At 44.8% G+C, this 17252-nt stretch overlaps 1 protein-coding gene across 1 annotated transcript in view; it reads left to right on the top strand.

Moving 5' to 3' along the window:
• Positions 1-17252, top strand: part of Anxa13 (annexin A13) — a 56671-nt gene that overhangs the window by 30468 nt on the left and 8951 nt on the right. The window contains exons 3-8 of the mRNA XM_021184033.2: positions 3216-3310; positions 7001-7171; positions 10907-10940; positions 11045-11124; positions 13120-13188; positions 14130-14231. Coding sequence (XP_021039692.1) covers positions 3216-3310; positions 7001-7171; positions 10907-10940; positions 11045-11124; positions 13120-13188; positions 14130-14231 — 551 coding nt within the window. The remainder of the gene's footprint in view (positions 1-3215; positions 3311-7000; positions 7172-10906; positions 10941-11044; positions 11125-13119; positions 13189-14129; positions 14232-17252) is intronic.

Raw genomic sequence — 17252 nt, 5'->3', positions numbered from 1 at the left:
TACAGGGGAATGCCAGGGCCAAAATGTGGGAGTGGGTGGGTAGGGGAGTGGGGAGGGGGAGTGTATTGGGGACCTTTTGGATAGCATTGGAAATGTAAATGAGGAAAATACCTAATAAAAAAATTAATTCAAAAAAAATATGCAAGCTCCATTTATTGATTCCCCCAAGTTTCCAGTCTCTGAGCAAGGTAGCGCTCACCCAGCAAGTTCATTTATTCAGTTCTTCAGTGGCCATTGAATTGCAACGGAAGGTAGGGCCACCAGCAACTTCAGGACTCTCCAGGTTTGGGGTTGTGGTGAGAGGTCTTGGTTCCTGTAGCAAAGTCTGGAGACACTGCTGAGGATAGCAGTGACATTCATGTTTTAGAATCTCAGAATGACTTGACAAAAACTAAGTGGCTTAAAGCAATGGAAAGGTGTTGATATTTCCATTCTGGACACCAGAAGCCCACCATTAAAGGGTTTGTGGGTCACAGTCTATTTCTATGGGCTGTGGCCATTTCTGAAAGGCAATGGAATGCGTGGAAGAAGTGTTAGCCAAAGGCACAGGAGCTCAGCTTTGCGTCACAACATCTTTCTTTGAATGAATCAGCGTAGGCCAATGCAACCCATACTTACACAGAATACGCTAGCACCGCCATAATCCACTGTGTGAAGAGACTCAAGTCTATATCTGACTCATCCACATCCCTGAAGAGTCAATAATCTATATACAGGAAGGTATCTGGATCTCCAACATTTGTCTCCCCCAAGTTTTGCCAATGCAAATAGTCTTAGTAGCTCTTTCTCATTCAATTTATTTTTAACCCTTATTCTTTCACAAAACACAAGTTCACGTTAAGGTGTAATTATTAAATGTAAAAATGGTTATATGTCAACCTTTCTAAATCAGTTTTATCCTTCCAGTAATATGTCCTAGTAAACAACAGATTGGGGGGACTTGGCAGAACCTTCAACTCTCCTGAGCTCCCAGCTATGGCCCAAGTAAGATGCATATAACTGACACTGTAACAGTGCCCACTACTACTGAGTGACCACTGCCCAGGGCCCATCCACTAGGCTCATATCATGGCATTATAAATCCTATAATAACTGGTCCTCACACTGACTGCATAACTGGCTATGCAAGAACAGAGTAAACAGGAATTTGACTCTTCAAGGCTTATGAAAGTAACTGGTCTACAGACAAATGTCACTATGAGAAACTAAGTGAGCTCTGTGTTAGTCATCACAGAGATGTGTCTAGAAGAGCAGCTTGAGACCGACTGTCAGGAAGTCTCATTTCATTTTGGGATTCTGATCCAATCCTAGGAGTCATAAAGATTCATTAACAGCATTTAGATTATGAGGTGACGTGAGGCCAACATGGCAGAAACCAGTGCCTTGTATCAGGGAGACTAAAACCAATCAGGACTTGGCAATGGCCGCAGAAGCACAGGAGAGGCTCAGATGAAAGAGCTATTAACCTATCTGTAGGTGAGACTGGTATGGTTAAGCGGCATTAGAAAGCAAAGGAAACAGGGATGGATCCCTTAGGTGACGTTGGATTTTCTAACTAAGGTGATGCCATGCATGCATGGAAACGAAGTAACACTGCAGAGAATAGACTTTAAAAAACATCTTACCAAATGAACCTATCTAAGCTACACTTCAAGCAGAACTGCCTTGGAGGGCCATGTAAACGTAGCTACAGGCAGCTAGAAGTAAGATAGGAAGTCAAAGGAAGGAGCTGGGCTAGAGGGTTGGTCCAGAGCTCAGCTGAACACAAGAAAGAGCTGTGGTCATCTGACCAGGAAGACCAAAACCAGAACAGCAGATTGGAACTGAGGTTGGAGGGCTGGGAATAGAAAAGCCAGCCAGCAAATGAAGCTGAGAAGAAAGTGGGGAAGGGGGAGGGAAGAGACGAATGGGAATCTAGGGGCAAACAAGTTACAGTGTTTGGAGCATAGAAAAGAATATGCAGGAACCAATCCAATGTTCTTCCCTAAGTTTCCTCATCTGTTATTAAGAACTAGGTGACCTCCAATGCCTGTGTAGACCTCACAGCTGCTGAGTGAGCGTCCCCTGCAGGGTGGCCTGGACACAAGCTCTCTGTGGACTCAAGACAGTGCCAGGGCCTTGGGCATTTATGCTGCTTGTTGTCTGTGATATGACAGTTTATTGCTGCATGCACCACGGTCCCTCTTTGGACTCTGTCTTTTCATTCTCACATGCCCTTGAATGACATGACCCCAGCTTGTGGGTGAGGAACTAGGGGTGCCAAAGTAATTTACACACATACAGAGAGGGGGAAGAGGGAGGGAGGGNGAGAGAGAGAGAGAGAGAGAGAGAGAGAGAGAGAGAGAGAGAGAGATTATGGATGAGATCAATATTCAGTAAATTTGGGTTTCAATCTTATCTGTTCAGCTATAAGTCCCCAGAAGAAAAGACACAAGCCCCATAACTTGAAATATAATTCACATACTATACAACTTACTCATTGGAAATATACAGTTCAATGTTTACTGTATTCATAGACATACGTAGCCTTGCCACAGTCGATTTTAGATGAGATTGGGTATGTCCAGGGTGGTGTGGCCATAGACAGGTGCTTGGTTTTAGAATACTTTATATTCTTACATTCCTGTCTACTCTATCCAGGCCCCTAATCCACTTTCTGCCCTATGAAATACCTTGATCTCATTTGCATATGAATAGAATCATGCAATACGTGTTCTTTTGTGATTGGCTTTTTTTACTTAGTATACCATTTCCAAGGTTCATTCATATTTTTCTGTACCCTAGCTGTTCTTGTGACCCACAAGAGGATAATTGTATGGATATTCATATTTTGATTAGCCATTTGCCTCCTGGTGGTCTTTGGGATATTTCTACCATTGACTGATTTTGGCCGATATTGCTTTGAACATTCATGCTTAGGTTTCATGCTGATTTAACTCCCCTAGGAATGAAGCTAGGGACCCTGCCTGCCATAGGCATTTATCTATGAGTGACTCTCACTGCCCCTCACACAAGGTCAGGTCTCCGTAGATACTTGTCTGGAGTGACAAGAACATGGTTTTCAGCAGAAAACAGTAAGCACTAAGCCCTTCTAATTCTATCCTAGCCTCTGACGCCTTTTAACCCAGAGATGTGGCTTCTTCAGACCTGAACTACAATAACCTCCATATCTTTTCTTGATCACTGTGACTCTGTTTCTGTCTCCTGAACTTCAGGAACGGATGAGGCAGCCATCATTGAAGTCTTATCCAGCAGGACATCAGAGGAGAGGCAACAGATAAAGCAGAAGTACAAGGAGAAGTACGGCAAGGTACTCGGGGATGTGCCAGCCTCAGCCTCCGTTACACACCCCGGGAGGGAGAACACTGTTAAAGTCAGAGCACAGTCTGAGGGAAGGGCATTTGGAACTTCTAATTGACTAGACAAAAGATTAATGCTGCTATGTCAACTTAACGCTGATATGTCAGTACTAAACTCATTGGTTTTTTAAAATCGATTTCATTTTTCTACTCCAGTTCATTTTGGACTAATTATGCATGATAACTTATAGATGGGACAGTGATTTGAAAACCGATTTCCACAAATGGGGCTTTGTATAGAAATTTTTGTGTATTCAGCTATTTGCAAGGTCCATATTTCTTTATAAATCATTGGTACAGAAAACTTTTTTAAAATTATTGCTTTTAGTTTTTGAGATGATAATATAATTTCATCATTCCCCTTTCCTTCCTCCCCTCCAAGCCCTTTTATATAACTCAATGCTCTCTTTTCAACTCATGGCCTCTTTTTTCATTGTTGTCACACACACACACACACACACACTATATATATATATATATATATATATATATATATATATATATATATATATTATATTACATTTCTGAATATGCTACTAAATATATTGCTAAATATTCTCTATTTTAAATATTGTTAACTACATAATGTGACTGTTCAGTCTGTATGATGTTACTCTGTCTATGCATGATTTCAGGGCTAACTATTTGGTATTGGATAACCAGTTGGTGTGCTCTTTCCTGAGGAAGAGCATCTCCCCCACTCCCAGCCTTCACTGGATTCCTGTGGAGCTGAGACTTACTTGAATTTAGAACTCAGTTGAACTTAGAGCCTCACTCATGCTAAGCCTACAAAGCTGCCTATGGTGCCTCGGTGTGGCTATTCCCAGAGCCACACTGACGTGTGGACTTAGGGATTGTCTTAGTCAGGGTTTCTATTCCTGCACAAACATCATGACCAAGAAGCAAGTTGGGGAGGAAAGGGTTTATTCGGCTTACACTTCCATGCTGCTGTTCATCACCAAAGGAAGTCAGGGCTGGAACTCAAGCAGGTCAGGAAGCAGGAGCTGATGCAGAGGTCATGGAGGGATGTTCTTTACTGGCTTGCCTAGCCTGCTCTCTTATAGAACCCAAGATTACCAGCCCAGAGATGGCACCACCCACAAGGGGCCTTTCCCCCTTGATCACTAATTGAGAAAATGCCTTACAGCTGGATCTCATGGAGGCATTTCCCCAACTGAAGCTCCTTTCTCTGTGATGACTCCGGCTGTGTCAAGTTGACACAAAACTGGCCAGTACAGTGATGATGGTTTCTAAGCCTCTCCACCACTGGGCTATGTCCCGCCCCCTTTTGATTTTTATTTTGGAAAAGAATCTCCATGATTTGCCCAGACTGACTCTGGACATGAGATCCTCCTGCCTCAGTCCCCAGTAGTAGAGGGGGGATCATAACCCCGAGACACTGGAATGATTACACAAAATGAAAATTGTCATGGTAAATTCTCATTCCTATCAATAAAGGTTTCATAGTAATTTCTTCAGGCTTTGGTCTCCTCCGAGACAGAATGAGAAGGGTCACTTACTGTTTTTCTTGGGTTTCAAACAGAATGATTCCAGCACAAACCAGTAAATAGAAATTATGACAGATTATTCCAGTTTTACAGACAGGAAAGGCAGAGCACATATGGACAAATATTTATATGTTAAAGTAATGTATTTAGTGAGGTTTTTAAGAACTATTTCTTTCACAATTTAACACGTATATCTTGATTATAACCAACCTAACTTCTACTCCTGCTGAGTATCATGCATGCCTCCTCCTCCATATTGAATTTTTGTTTAAAAGAAAAGAAAGGACATAAAACAGGACCCATGCCCAAGTCTTCAGTAACCAAGTCAACTTCTATTCCCAGAAGACCAGGGCCACAAGGGGCCTGTTTACTTATAAAACAAATGGTCAATGGCTGTGATGTTGCAGTGGTGAGTCTGTGTGTGCATCTGTGTGTGTGTGATGTATGTGTGTGTTATGTATGTGTGTGCTATGTGTGTGTGTGTTATATGTGTGTATGTGTGTTGTGTATGTGTGTTATGTATGTGTGTGTTACTTGTGTGTGCATGCTATGTATGTGTGCTATGTGTGTGCCCATTGTGTGTGTGTTATGTGTGTATGTGTGCACATGTGAGTGCACTTGTGTGCATGCTTATGTGTCATAATAACCAGGCTTGTCAATGTTATTTTTGGGGAAAAAAAGCAAGTCTCTGGTTTTCCTGCAAAGGGTTGAACAGTGGAATTTTCATCTGTTTCTACATGCATAACTCTAACTGAGCATCCCCCAACTTATGTCTATTTCTAGATCAACAAAATCGAAAAGTCAGACACAGATGTCTTAAACGCTTGTCCAGAACAAAAGTAAATATGGGCCTAGGGACTCTGCTGAAAAAGAGAGAACTTTCTAGCACAAAGCTCGGGAGACTTTCCTGTGCCAAGTGTTTGCTGATCTCCTGGGAGCTAATACCAGGGGTGCTAAAAAAAAAAAAAAAAAGAAAAAGAAAAAAGAAAAAAAATGAAAACCTAGAGGAGTTCAAATAATCATCTCTAAGTCCACATATGAACCGAGCTGGAGACTAGTCATACCAAGGCACCACAGGTAGTTGTTAGAGAAGCCAGGACAAGAGTCCAGGTTTCTTGACACTGCTTCTTGGGCTCAGGAACACATAAAAACACCAGATTTGCTTTCATGTTCATAGATCAAAAGACTGAGAGGATAGACTGCATTTCTAAACAATACCTGAATTTTTTTTCAATGGCCTGAAAAAAAAAATGTTTTCAAATATTTCCATGCACCCACCCATGCTGGATAGTTTTGAGAAAGGAAGGCCTGCCTTCACGGGATTTGATGTTAGATGAAGTGCCATGAGCTTGAGAGACAAAGGCAGGAAGATATCACATGCCCTTTGACTCAGCAGATCCCCTTATGTAAAATCTTCTGCTTTCCCCCCTACCCCCAGTCCCAAACCCAGAGCTCAGAGATCTATCAGAGAAACAGTTGGCTGCTTTTTTCTCAGAAAATGCTTTTTAGGATGGAATAATAATATTCTTGCATACCATATATTACCATGAGTATTTTTTGAGCATTGAATGTGGGCACTATGCAGAGGTTTTCATGGATTCTCATTCCCTATGCAGCCCTATGACATAAATAAGTCTTGCTGTTCTCCCGTACAGAAACAATGACCATCCATGGAAAGTGCCGAGCCTTTTCTAGCTGAATGTCTGGTGACAAATTCTTCATTTTCTGAGACTTACTAGGTGGAGATAATGTGATTCATCTGCCAGCCAGCGTTGCAGGGCTGTGATGAGCTTCAGCAGGAAAAAAAAAAAAAAAAAAAAAAAAAAAAAAAAAAAAAAAAAGCTCTCTGAACTCTGAACTCTAAACTGTTCTGTAAATGTTCTAGCTTTTTATATTCATTTGGGGAGGCTCCAGCCCTGAGTGAGATGCCTCTCAGCCAGACTTAGGGGTAGGGGAGAAACAAACAGGCAAATATGGTGACCACTGTCCTCGGGATCAAGCGGCTCCTGCTCAGATCATCCTTATGCATGTCTAGGGCAGGTGTCCCGTCCCTGAAACTCACATAGCGATGTAGGCAGACACCCACTCCTCTCCCCGTGACTCTCCCAGCCAACTGCTCTGTGCTTCCTGCAGGACTTAGAGGAGGTGCTTAAGAGTGAACTGAGTGGAAACTTCGAGAAGACAGCTTTGGCCCTTCTGGATCGGCCCAATGAGTACGCCGCAAGGCAGCTGCGGAAAGCTATGAAGGGCATAGGCACCAACGAGGCCATGCTCATAGAGATCCTATGCACACGAAGCAACAAGGTTAGTCTAGCTTGAGCCCCTGGTCCCAGCTCCTGGAGGACAGGTTACTCATGCATCACACGTGGCTGAGCCCTGCCGGTGCATCAGACGTGGCTGAGCCGTGCGGGAGGAAGCTAATCCCCTACATGGTAACCATGAGTGGACAGATTCTGGGCAGAAACATAACTGCTAAGCTTATGCAGGAAGAACAACTCTTCGGAGTCCTCCAGAGGTTGCTGCCCCTGGCTTGATGGAAGAGCTATGCCAATCCAGGTTTTGTTTTTCTAATGGATGCGCTTTTCACACAGAAGGCAGAACTCTGTTGTATCTGCTCTCAGTCTGACTTCATAGGCCCTCTGCTGTGAAAATTAATAAGTAGCCAAGTATGTTTGCAGTCACTGCCTTGTACATGGCCATAAATTACCTAGCATAGAGCAGAATGCTTCAATAATGGCCCAGGTGCATGGAACCAAGGATTCCAGTGAGCAGCCTCTGAGGGGCTAGCATCTCCCTGGCAATTTTGTAACAGTAGTTTTTTGTTGATTTATTGGGGAGGGAGGAGGTTGGGGCTTGGGGGTTAAATGTTGCTGTTTGGCTTATTCTCTTTTTTTCTTTTTCCCTTTTCTGTTTTTCTTTTCTTTTTTGAGACAGAGGCTCGTGTAACCAAGACTGGCTTTAAATTCATTGTGTAGCTGAGGTTGACCTCGAACTCCCAATCCCCCTGCCTCCATCTCTGAGTATGAAGATTACAGGCATGCACCACCAAACCCAGTTTTATGTGGTATGGATATCAAGCTGAGGGCTTCTCCCAAGCACTCTACCAACTGAGCCATACCCCCAACCCTGATCCTGCGTCAGCAGATCTCCCCATGTATCCCTTGAGAGTGCACTGCCCTTTTGGCAGTTGTTATGGTCGGGACATAGCCAACTTGTCTTTGGTTCCCCAACCCAGGAAAGTTGAGAGTAAAGTCCACAAATCATTTCTAGAGATCCCCAGCCTTCTCCACAACCACCAGAGTGGGAGGCACGGTCAAGAAAGTGCTAGAAATGCCCCACATTCTGAGGCTCCCAGGAGGGGACCCTGCCTCCATGCTCCATGTAATGTTGTGACCCCCTAAAGCTGGCCACCGGCTTCCTCTGCTCAACTGAAACGTAGACTGAGTCAAGTCCCCACAGCACCACTAGGAACCAAGCTATGACAGCAATCTCTAGTACTTTGAATCTCTGGAATTAATAAGACTTTCCCATTTCTTTTTCCTTTTTCAGTGCTGCGTGTAGCATGTAGTTTTATCTACCCTACTTTATGATCCTGGGCAGGCCATGCTTCCAGGAACCCACTCAGGGAATCTTTGAATCCTCGGATGAAAGATGCGTACGCGCGCACACACACATATTAGCCTATCTTTAAGATGCCTTATTGGCTCAGTGGCTGGGCACTTCTAAGCCTCCCGCAGCTAGAATGCCCTTCCCTTCGGTACTCCTGGATAAACACCTTCCAACTCTACCTTTAGCTTTGCTGTCCTGATATCTTCTGTGATGCCCATTGCTCTTTGCTGCCCAGGATGCTTCCGGGTTGCCCTTCCGAGGACCATTTTCCCTTTCTCCCTACATCTTGAATGATCTCTCCTGCAGCTCTGAGTCTGTTCCATCTTTCTCCCCCAAGTATGGGGGTCTCCTTTCAGTCCTCTCTGTGTCCTACCCTATGCCCAGCCATTGGCTTCTGACATCTTTATCGATAGATCAAAAACTAACTGGGGATAAGGACCTTCAGCAGATTCCTGACTAAACCAAGGCATCAGAATTACTCCCCTACAGCTGGGAATTGAACTCAGAGCCTACATCTACCAGGCAAATGCCCTACCAATGAGCTTAATGCCCAGCTTCTAAGCCTTCCATCTCAAGGAGATAGGGTAGGAGCTCAGAAGAGGAGTAGCACAAACCCCATCTGATGTCACTTCATATTCTTCATGCATGCCCACCCTTCCCAGAGATGCCTAGGTCCCTGCAATGGAGGATTCAATGTCAAGAGCAAGCAGTACCTACTTTTGTGACCCATTGCTTTCCTTATCTTAATCTTAGCAGGGTTCCTTTAAGATCCAAGCCACCAGCAAAGCTTTTCTTTCAAACAAATAGACTTAGTGGTTTAAAAGGAAAATACACACAAAGTGAAAGTGGGGGGCCGGGTTCAGACAGATCCCAGAGGTAGGTGGAGAAAACAAAGTGGGGGGGCTGCAAAAACAAAGGTGGTGAGCAGTTCCTACCACCTAGTTTGCCTTCTCTCCCCCATCACAGCCTACATCTGCCCACTTGGTGCCCTCCCCACACCTGGCCTTCTCTTCCTTTTTAACTCACTTAAGAGCAGGGGAAATGCCAGTTTTTAATCACTGTTGGCTCAAGCAAAAGTTGAGACGACTCAGAGGTGGGCGACTTGACACAGAGGGTGTAAAACAATTCCTGCCAGGACACATTCTAGAGGGAGACTTGGCCTGCTGACCTAGCAAGTTGTTTACAGCACAGGCAAACTGGAAACCACCTAAGCAGCCACCCAGAGGAGGCTAGATAAATCAACTGTGGCTTACAAAGAATAGGATACTGTCAATCCCTTCCAAAAAAACACACCCATGATCTGTCAGAGGATAGCTTGGGTCACCAAGACAACATAGAGTTAAAAATAAGCCACAGAACAATAAGCACCATTTCCCACTGCCTAGAGGTCTGATGCAGACAACAGCTCTAGAAGTTCTGTTGCTAAGGTTCCTTTCCTAGGGGAGATATAACAATGCCTTCCCCTAAGGCCCCAATGACAAACCAAGTACAGTTCCACAAAACTCACTGGGGAACCACTGAGTTATTAGGCTTACTTATAGATCAGTTGGTGAGGGGCTACAGACATGAATGTGGGTGGCCTTAAAGCATCCTCACCGGAAGGTCTGCACCCAGCCTAGATGTCCACTCCCCCATGGCTCCATAGATGCAGCTCCCTTCCCTAGTTCCCCTCAGCTTATATACTTCTAGCCTCTCCTTGATATTACCGTTACAGTTAGGGCAGAATTACCTATAACTAGTTGGGAGGAGTAGCTGTATATTTAGGTAAGGATCCTAGGACCCGCTACACTCCCATAAGAGAAGGTCAATAGTCAACAAACTCAGCAGAGATGATCTTTTGCAAGCGGGCAGAGCCGAACTTACAGAGATGGCTGATGCTTGGCTTGGAGGATAGTACACTAGGCATATATACAAGCATTCAGGACTGTGCTAGACAGCAGGGAGGCACACACTGAGCTTTAACCTTGGTTGTATGGGTGGGGATAAGGGAATGAGACTGGGTTAAGAGACGGAGGAAAGTAGTAGCTATTAGTTTCGCCATAATTCTTCTACCTCTCTATTTTCTTATTGACACATCATTGTAGTAGCTATGTCTGCGCTAAGATGCGATTTCTTTTTTGATACATATAGACAAAGTGTTAGGGTCAAGTTTGAATTGACCAGTGATTCCATCACCTGAAATATTTACTATGCCTTTATGGTGAGCACACTCAAAATCCTCTCTTCTAGCCATGCTGGAATATACAATAAATTCTTACATATTGTATAACTGTTCTACTGTGTAGACTAGAACTCCTTATGCCTATCTCACTGTGAATTGGTTACCTTTCTGTGACTGTGAAAAGATACCATGACCAAGGGCTACTCATAGCAGGAAGAGGATACAGGGACCCCCAGCATAGACACTAATGGTTTCAATCATCTTCCTAGGAAATTGTCGCCATCAAAGAAGCTTACCAAAGGCGTAAGTAGCTTTTATTCTGGCTTTGGGTTGAGTATGTTTCTTTTGAAATACCACTGGGGACTCAGTCAACCCCTTTCTCCTTTCCTTTTTTTCTTCCTCAAAAGTATTTGGCAGGAGCCTTGAATCTGATGTCAAAGACGACACAAGTGGAAACCTGAGAAAGATTCTGGTGTCCCTGTTACAGGTGAGAATAAACAGGCTTGCCTATTTCATGATCTCAGGAAGGAACGCTTTGGGCATGTGCTATTGTTACACACACACACACACACACACACACACACACAAACAGGAAAAAATGGACAAAGGAGAAAAGCATTTACTTAAAACATTAGAGAAGGGGTCAGAGATGCAGCTCCATTAGTGAACTGTTTGTCTAGAATGGAGGAAGACCTGAGCTCAATCCCCAGAACCATGTAAACTGGGAGTGAGGGTTCACATGGTGAGCTCAGTACTTTAGAGGTAAAGACAGGAGGACAAGAAGTTCAGGGATATCCTTGGCTACATATCAAGTCTGAAACCAGCCTGGGATATCCAAGTTCACATCTCAAAAATGGCAAATGAGCAAAAAAGACGGTGTTAGTAAGAACCCAGGTAGCATTGCTCCATCATCTCAGGAACTGGAAAACCATCACCTCTCCCAGGGCTCCATCTGATTTCTTGTAGGTTACAGTTCCTTTAGCTGAATTCTGTCGCTTAGCATAGATGCCTTCTTTGTCCAAGAAAGAAACTCAGATCCCACAGCTAGAAAGAAACAACCCAGGAGCAAGAACCATCTGGCCTCAAACAGAGCCCTTTCTACACACAACTCTGCTTGCTTACAGGATATAGCTAAAATCTAGACCTGTGGGAACCACAAGACCTCAGACAGGAGAGTGGCTCTTTTAAGATCTGGCCCTTTTGTAAAATAGGCCCTGGGGCTCCAGACAGACAACATCCAGTCCTCACGGACAGACAGACCTCTGTTTACTCATTCCCATTTAATTTCTCCCACTTGGGCGCAGTAACAGCAGAGAACACATATATAGATTTAACCACAGACAGAAGGATCTTCTCTTTAACTGCCTCAAATAAAACAGCTTAATGCACCGTGACCCATTATCCACCCACGCTCATGGGCCGAGGGTCCAGATATCTATTAGTCCTTCAGGGAGGGTTTCAACAGGATGAGACCAACATGTCTGCATGTCAGCCACCCAAGGCTTAGGGAGAATTCATTTCTTTGGAGCCTGCTGACTGACGTGACTGTTTTCTTGCTAGCTGTTACCCAGAAGTCCTTGGGACTTTCTCCAGATCCCTATGGCATGTCCTTCCACCCTTCCTACCACCATACAGTTTACCTCCAGGCTGACTGCTTTCTCCAAAGCCAGCAAAGAGTTCCTCTGGGATCTCCACCTCTGAGCTTTAAGAACTCTCGTCCGACTGGGCCAGGGGCCTCCCAGGATAGTTTCCCTTTAGATTTCATTTTCCTGATTGAAGACCTGGATTACATCTGCAAAATTCCCCTTATGCTATGGGACATGATGTCATCATGCGATCATCCACACCCAAGGGAAGGAGATTATACTAGGGGTCAGGTCACTAGAGTCATTTCAGTACTCTGCCACCCACCCAGGGCTTTCTTTAGACTTACATAGTCTCCCATGACCAGCTTTCAAAGTTCTTGGGCACTGGCCACTGAGTGGTGGCATTTGGTATTTGAGGAGGAAGAAAGCTTGCTTCCTAGTGAATTCCGGGTTACTATCAGCTTTCACTGAAGACTGTGGATTTGATGAGCGACCATTGTGGGGTTGGAGAGAGAGTAAAGGGGGAAGGAGGAGAGGGGGAAGAAAGAGGGAGGGAGAGAGGGAGGGGGAGAGGGAGAGGGAGGGAGGGAGGGAGAGAGAGAGAGAGAGAGAGAGAGAGAGAGAGAGAGAGAGAGAGAGAGAGAGAGAGAGAGAGAGAGAGAGAGAGAGAGAGAGAGAGAGAGAGAGAGAGAGAGAGAGAGAGAGAGAGAAATTACAACTAAACTGTTTTAGTCTTTCCCAAAAGATGGCAGCAAAGAGCAGGCCTTGCCACTGTGCCAGGCTGAGCTTCACTTCACCCCTTCTCTTTTCCCCCAAAGTCACAGACAAGGCTCACTTGGCTTTTCTGTTTGTCAAGCAGGTATTTGAGTTAATGGCAATCTGGTCAATCTTTGTAGGCCAGTCGTGATGAAGAAGACACTGTGGACAAGGAATTGGCTGGTCAGGATGCCAAAGATTTGTATGATGTAAGTTTGCATGCACCTGGCTCCACACATTCTTTTGGGCTTTGACTTATTACGATTGCTTTAACAAGTGTTTTTTTTTTTTTTTTTTTTTGGTTTCATGCGAATGAGAATTACTTTGGAATGAAATGTGGCCTTTGATAAGTAAATACTTGCATTGATTGTATTCTAAGGACTTGTTCCTGTCTTATACTCTGGGGTTAACCTGATTGGAACATAGGATGGCATAGATAATCATGAAGGAAATGTGTCACACCTACCATGGGTCAGAAGCTTTAAATGTTCCATATATTGACTTCTTTTGCATGCGTATTTTGTACTTCTCTGTAAGTGAGGCTTTACTCATGGTCTTACGGGGTCTCTCAGCTCTTGCCTTCTTAAAGGAAAGAAATCAGCTGAAAGGCATAGATAGTTTAAGCAGAAGTTCATTAGGAAAGCAGACACTCCAGGAGAGATTGGAGTGGGATTCCAAATGGGACTCCCCCCAAAAAGAACACCCCAAGTGGGGTCTGTATTGAGGGTTTTAAGGATGTATTATATGAGATGGTGACATACTGGGGGTAAGGTGGTTCCTTTTCTCTCTCATACCATGATGGGCCAGATCTCTTTTGAGGGATATTTCTTCCAAGGAACCTCTAGAAAATCCAACAAGGTGGAGAGTCCAAACTACAATGTAAGTGATATTGTAATAACACTGTGGGCTTTGGAGAACACACACCTTTGGTTGGTGTGCATGAGTAGCAACAGGAAAGGTGCCCTGTCGCATTCGTTTCTGATATATTGGGAACAACCTCACCTCAGATTCAAGGGCGGTTAACCACAAAGTGACATTCTGACACTTCTATCGGGACAGCTGTAGTTTTCTATGTTACGCCGCGTTTAGCTGCTCGCCTATCCAGCGTCAATGGCAATGTATGTTCAGTGTGTTTGCACTCGGCCCTTAGGCAGGCGAAGGTCGCTGGGGCACTGACGAGCTTGCCTTCAATGAAGTCCTGGCCAAGAGGAGCTACAAGCAGTTGCGCGCCACCTTTCAAGCTTATCAGATTGTAAGTAGTGAAACTCTGAGGGTTCTTTCTGACACTGTCCTGTCCTATTTCTAAAGGAAGCCAAGATCTGGGATGCAGAACTGAGTTCTGGGGACAGGATCATTTACATCGGTAGTTCTCAACAGTAGGAGAAGGAAGGCCCAGGAGACTGCTAAACATACGCAGAGCAGCCCAACTCTGCAGAACTGACCAGCCTCAGATGTGGGGCTGAGGTTGGGATACTGTGGGCTACAGCAGAGCCCAGGACAAGAGAAGTGCCATGTTTAGGAGCAGAGCGCTACACTCAGAGGGTCCAGGTGCGAATCCCGGCTCTACTGACAATGAATGACTAACCTCCCCTCCTCTTTTGTGAGACAGAGGCTGTGGGCATGGCCTCTCATAGAATCATCTTAAATGTGAGGTCAGATGCAGGCTCAGAACCATATCTGGCATGTGGCAAGCATACAAATGTTAGCTGTTGTTTTTATGATTACAATTTACTGTCAGCCTCCCAGGAGAGAGAGAGATGTGCTATACCTCAGAGAAGGGCTCCTGAGGAAAACATGCATAAATTATGTCTTTAGTCTTACTCTCACCATGAGCCAACAAAATAAGCCAGTTATTTCAAGGTATTTAGTGATAAGTCCTTTTCCGAGAGAGAAAAATCCTTAATTTACAAAAAGCCTACAGGGAGTTTCCAATTTCTTTTGTCTTCTATTTTGTTTTTGGAGAATGCTTTTACCTCTTCAGGACATTCCTATGCCCCGTGCTTGATTTCATTTCACAACAGTATCCTAACTATCATGTGGGCCAAATGGTTATTTGATGGTGGCCCACAACTGCTGGACAAGGCCCATCTGCAGAGCAAGGAGCCATCTGTAACTTATCAGGACCACACAGCAAGTCAGTAGCAGAAGTGGACAGAGAACTGCAGGACTCCCCAGCTGAGTTCCTACCTCAGCTGGGGCTGGCCGCTCCTCACTCTCGAGGCTGCTGCCAGCAGATGAAAAGACAAAGTTTTGGAACTGTAGCCTTACTGTATGTGAGCCTCCAGGGCCCCCTGCTTTCAAATCCTGCCCAGTGTCACGATCAAAGGCAGCGGCCCTCATCCCCTCCATTCTCGGGGCCTGAAGCCTGTGGCCACTAAGCCGGAGGACTTATCTGTGATCTGTGTCCTCTTTCCAAGTCACAAGGGCCACAGATGGGGTTTCTTTGGAGGGCTGACATTGGTGATCACTACAGAAACATACACATGTGTATACACACACACACACACACACACACACACACTTCATGAGCTAGTAACTACCTCGATAAAGTAGTGAAACCAACTGATGAGGACCTAGCCCACTATCACAAAGTTTGTCTCCAAACCACAACATCATAGCCACTTGAGAACCCATTACAATGAAATTTCTCAGTCCTCTCCTTGGTCCTCTGAACCCTACTCCCTGAGGTTTGGGCCTTGAATCTGACGCATGCTGCAGTTTGAGAAGTCAGCTCTAGGCTTAACCTTGACCAGGTTGTTGGAGCTCTGTGCCTTGGTTTCCCTGGTTGTAAAATCGAGTTAATAATACCTACAGGATTAGGTCTTAGTAGGTAGGAGCAGTAAGGATTCAATAAGAGAACAAAAGCAAGCGCTTGGTTGCTGGCCTGTGGTAGGTGTTCCATAAACACTGGCAGTTGTCAGCCATGTTTCCCTTTGTAAACCAACAGTAACAATGGACGAATTAGGGAATCCTGTGATTTCATGGTCATTTAGAGGAAAGCAGCTCTAAATCAGCTCCCAAAGCCTTGCTGGATCTTTGTCGATCTTGACTGTTAATTTGTTTAATTTGCTCTTAGACATCAGACCCTGTAAGGTTTTGATAGTTGCTGGCCAAAAGCACAAAGATACCAGTGTACCTCCATTGGCATGTTACATACGACGCTGTCCTGGAATAGAGGTGAACTTAATTTTTGACACTATAGCTCAGGTTTGCTCTTTTTACCTTCCCCCACCTCTAAGCCCAAGTCTTAGCTTCTTGAGTCACCCCCACAATGCCAGGTCAGGCACCAGAACCACTCAGACTGCCACACCATGCAAAATGACCACAGTCCTGATTTTATTAAGCACAAAAGACAGTCACAGGGCCAAAGTAAGTTCCACGCGCAGAGATCAGCAAGGACAGTGTGTGCACATACCCACAGCACAGCTTTGCCGCCTCCAAGCCCTGCCCCTCACTACTCAGCATCTTTGAATACATATCCCAAGTCCACACAAGAGGCTTTGGCCCTTACACTGCCAGTGCGCTGTTGATTTGGGGGAATGCATTTGAAAAGAACATGTGACTCTTACTCGTCCGGTGAGCTCCATACAGGCACTGGAGCCCTAGTATCAGAGTTTAGTTTGATCCAAAGATCAGAAAGAGCACTGTAAAAAAAAACAGGTATTGCAAGAACTGAAGGGAAAAGTTTCTAAAGGAGGGTCCCAATAGCATGGGACAGCCCACTGTCTTCAGACTGTGTTCAGGGCGTCCACACAGATCCCTAGGCAGCTGCCAATATGGGGTGAAGCAGGAAGAGAAAAGACATTGTGAGAATATGGTCTCCTTAGAGCTACATAGAGAAGATTCCCTATAGTACACAGAGTCAGAGTGTGACTCCGATACTTATGGCTCCAGCTGGAAGCCCACCTCTGCCTCCTCAGAAATGTACTTCCCCACTTGTGCCTGCTTTGGAGGCTGAGAGTCCACAGAAAATTGAAAGTCACTGCTCCAACTCAGTCCTAACAATAGAAACAAAAAGGTGGTTTAGTGTGTGTGTTTGTGTATGTGTGTTTGCTTTGTTTTGTTTTTGCATTGTTTTGTGTTTGCTTTTTTGTTTTGTTTTGCTTTGTTTCACTTTTTAAACCCAGACCTGTGTGAACAAAACATCTTCATGAAATACTGTCTCAGTCTGCATAAAAAAAGCCCAGCCAGGCTCTGGGGCAGTGATACCAGTCCCTTCCAAAGCACTGACTCCCACATCAAACCTCAGAACTGTGGCTGCAGCTCAGAAATC

This window comes from Mus caroli, chromosome 15 (genome assembly GCF_900094665.2).
Source record: "Mus caroli chromosome 15, CAROLI_EIJ_v1.1, whole genome shotgun sequence".
NCBI lineage: Eukaryota > Metazoa > Chordata > Mammalia > Rodentia > Muridae > Mus > Mus caroli.
This window is presented reverse-complemented; position numbering and strand designations above follow the sequence as displayed.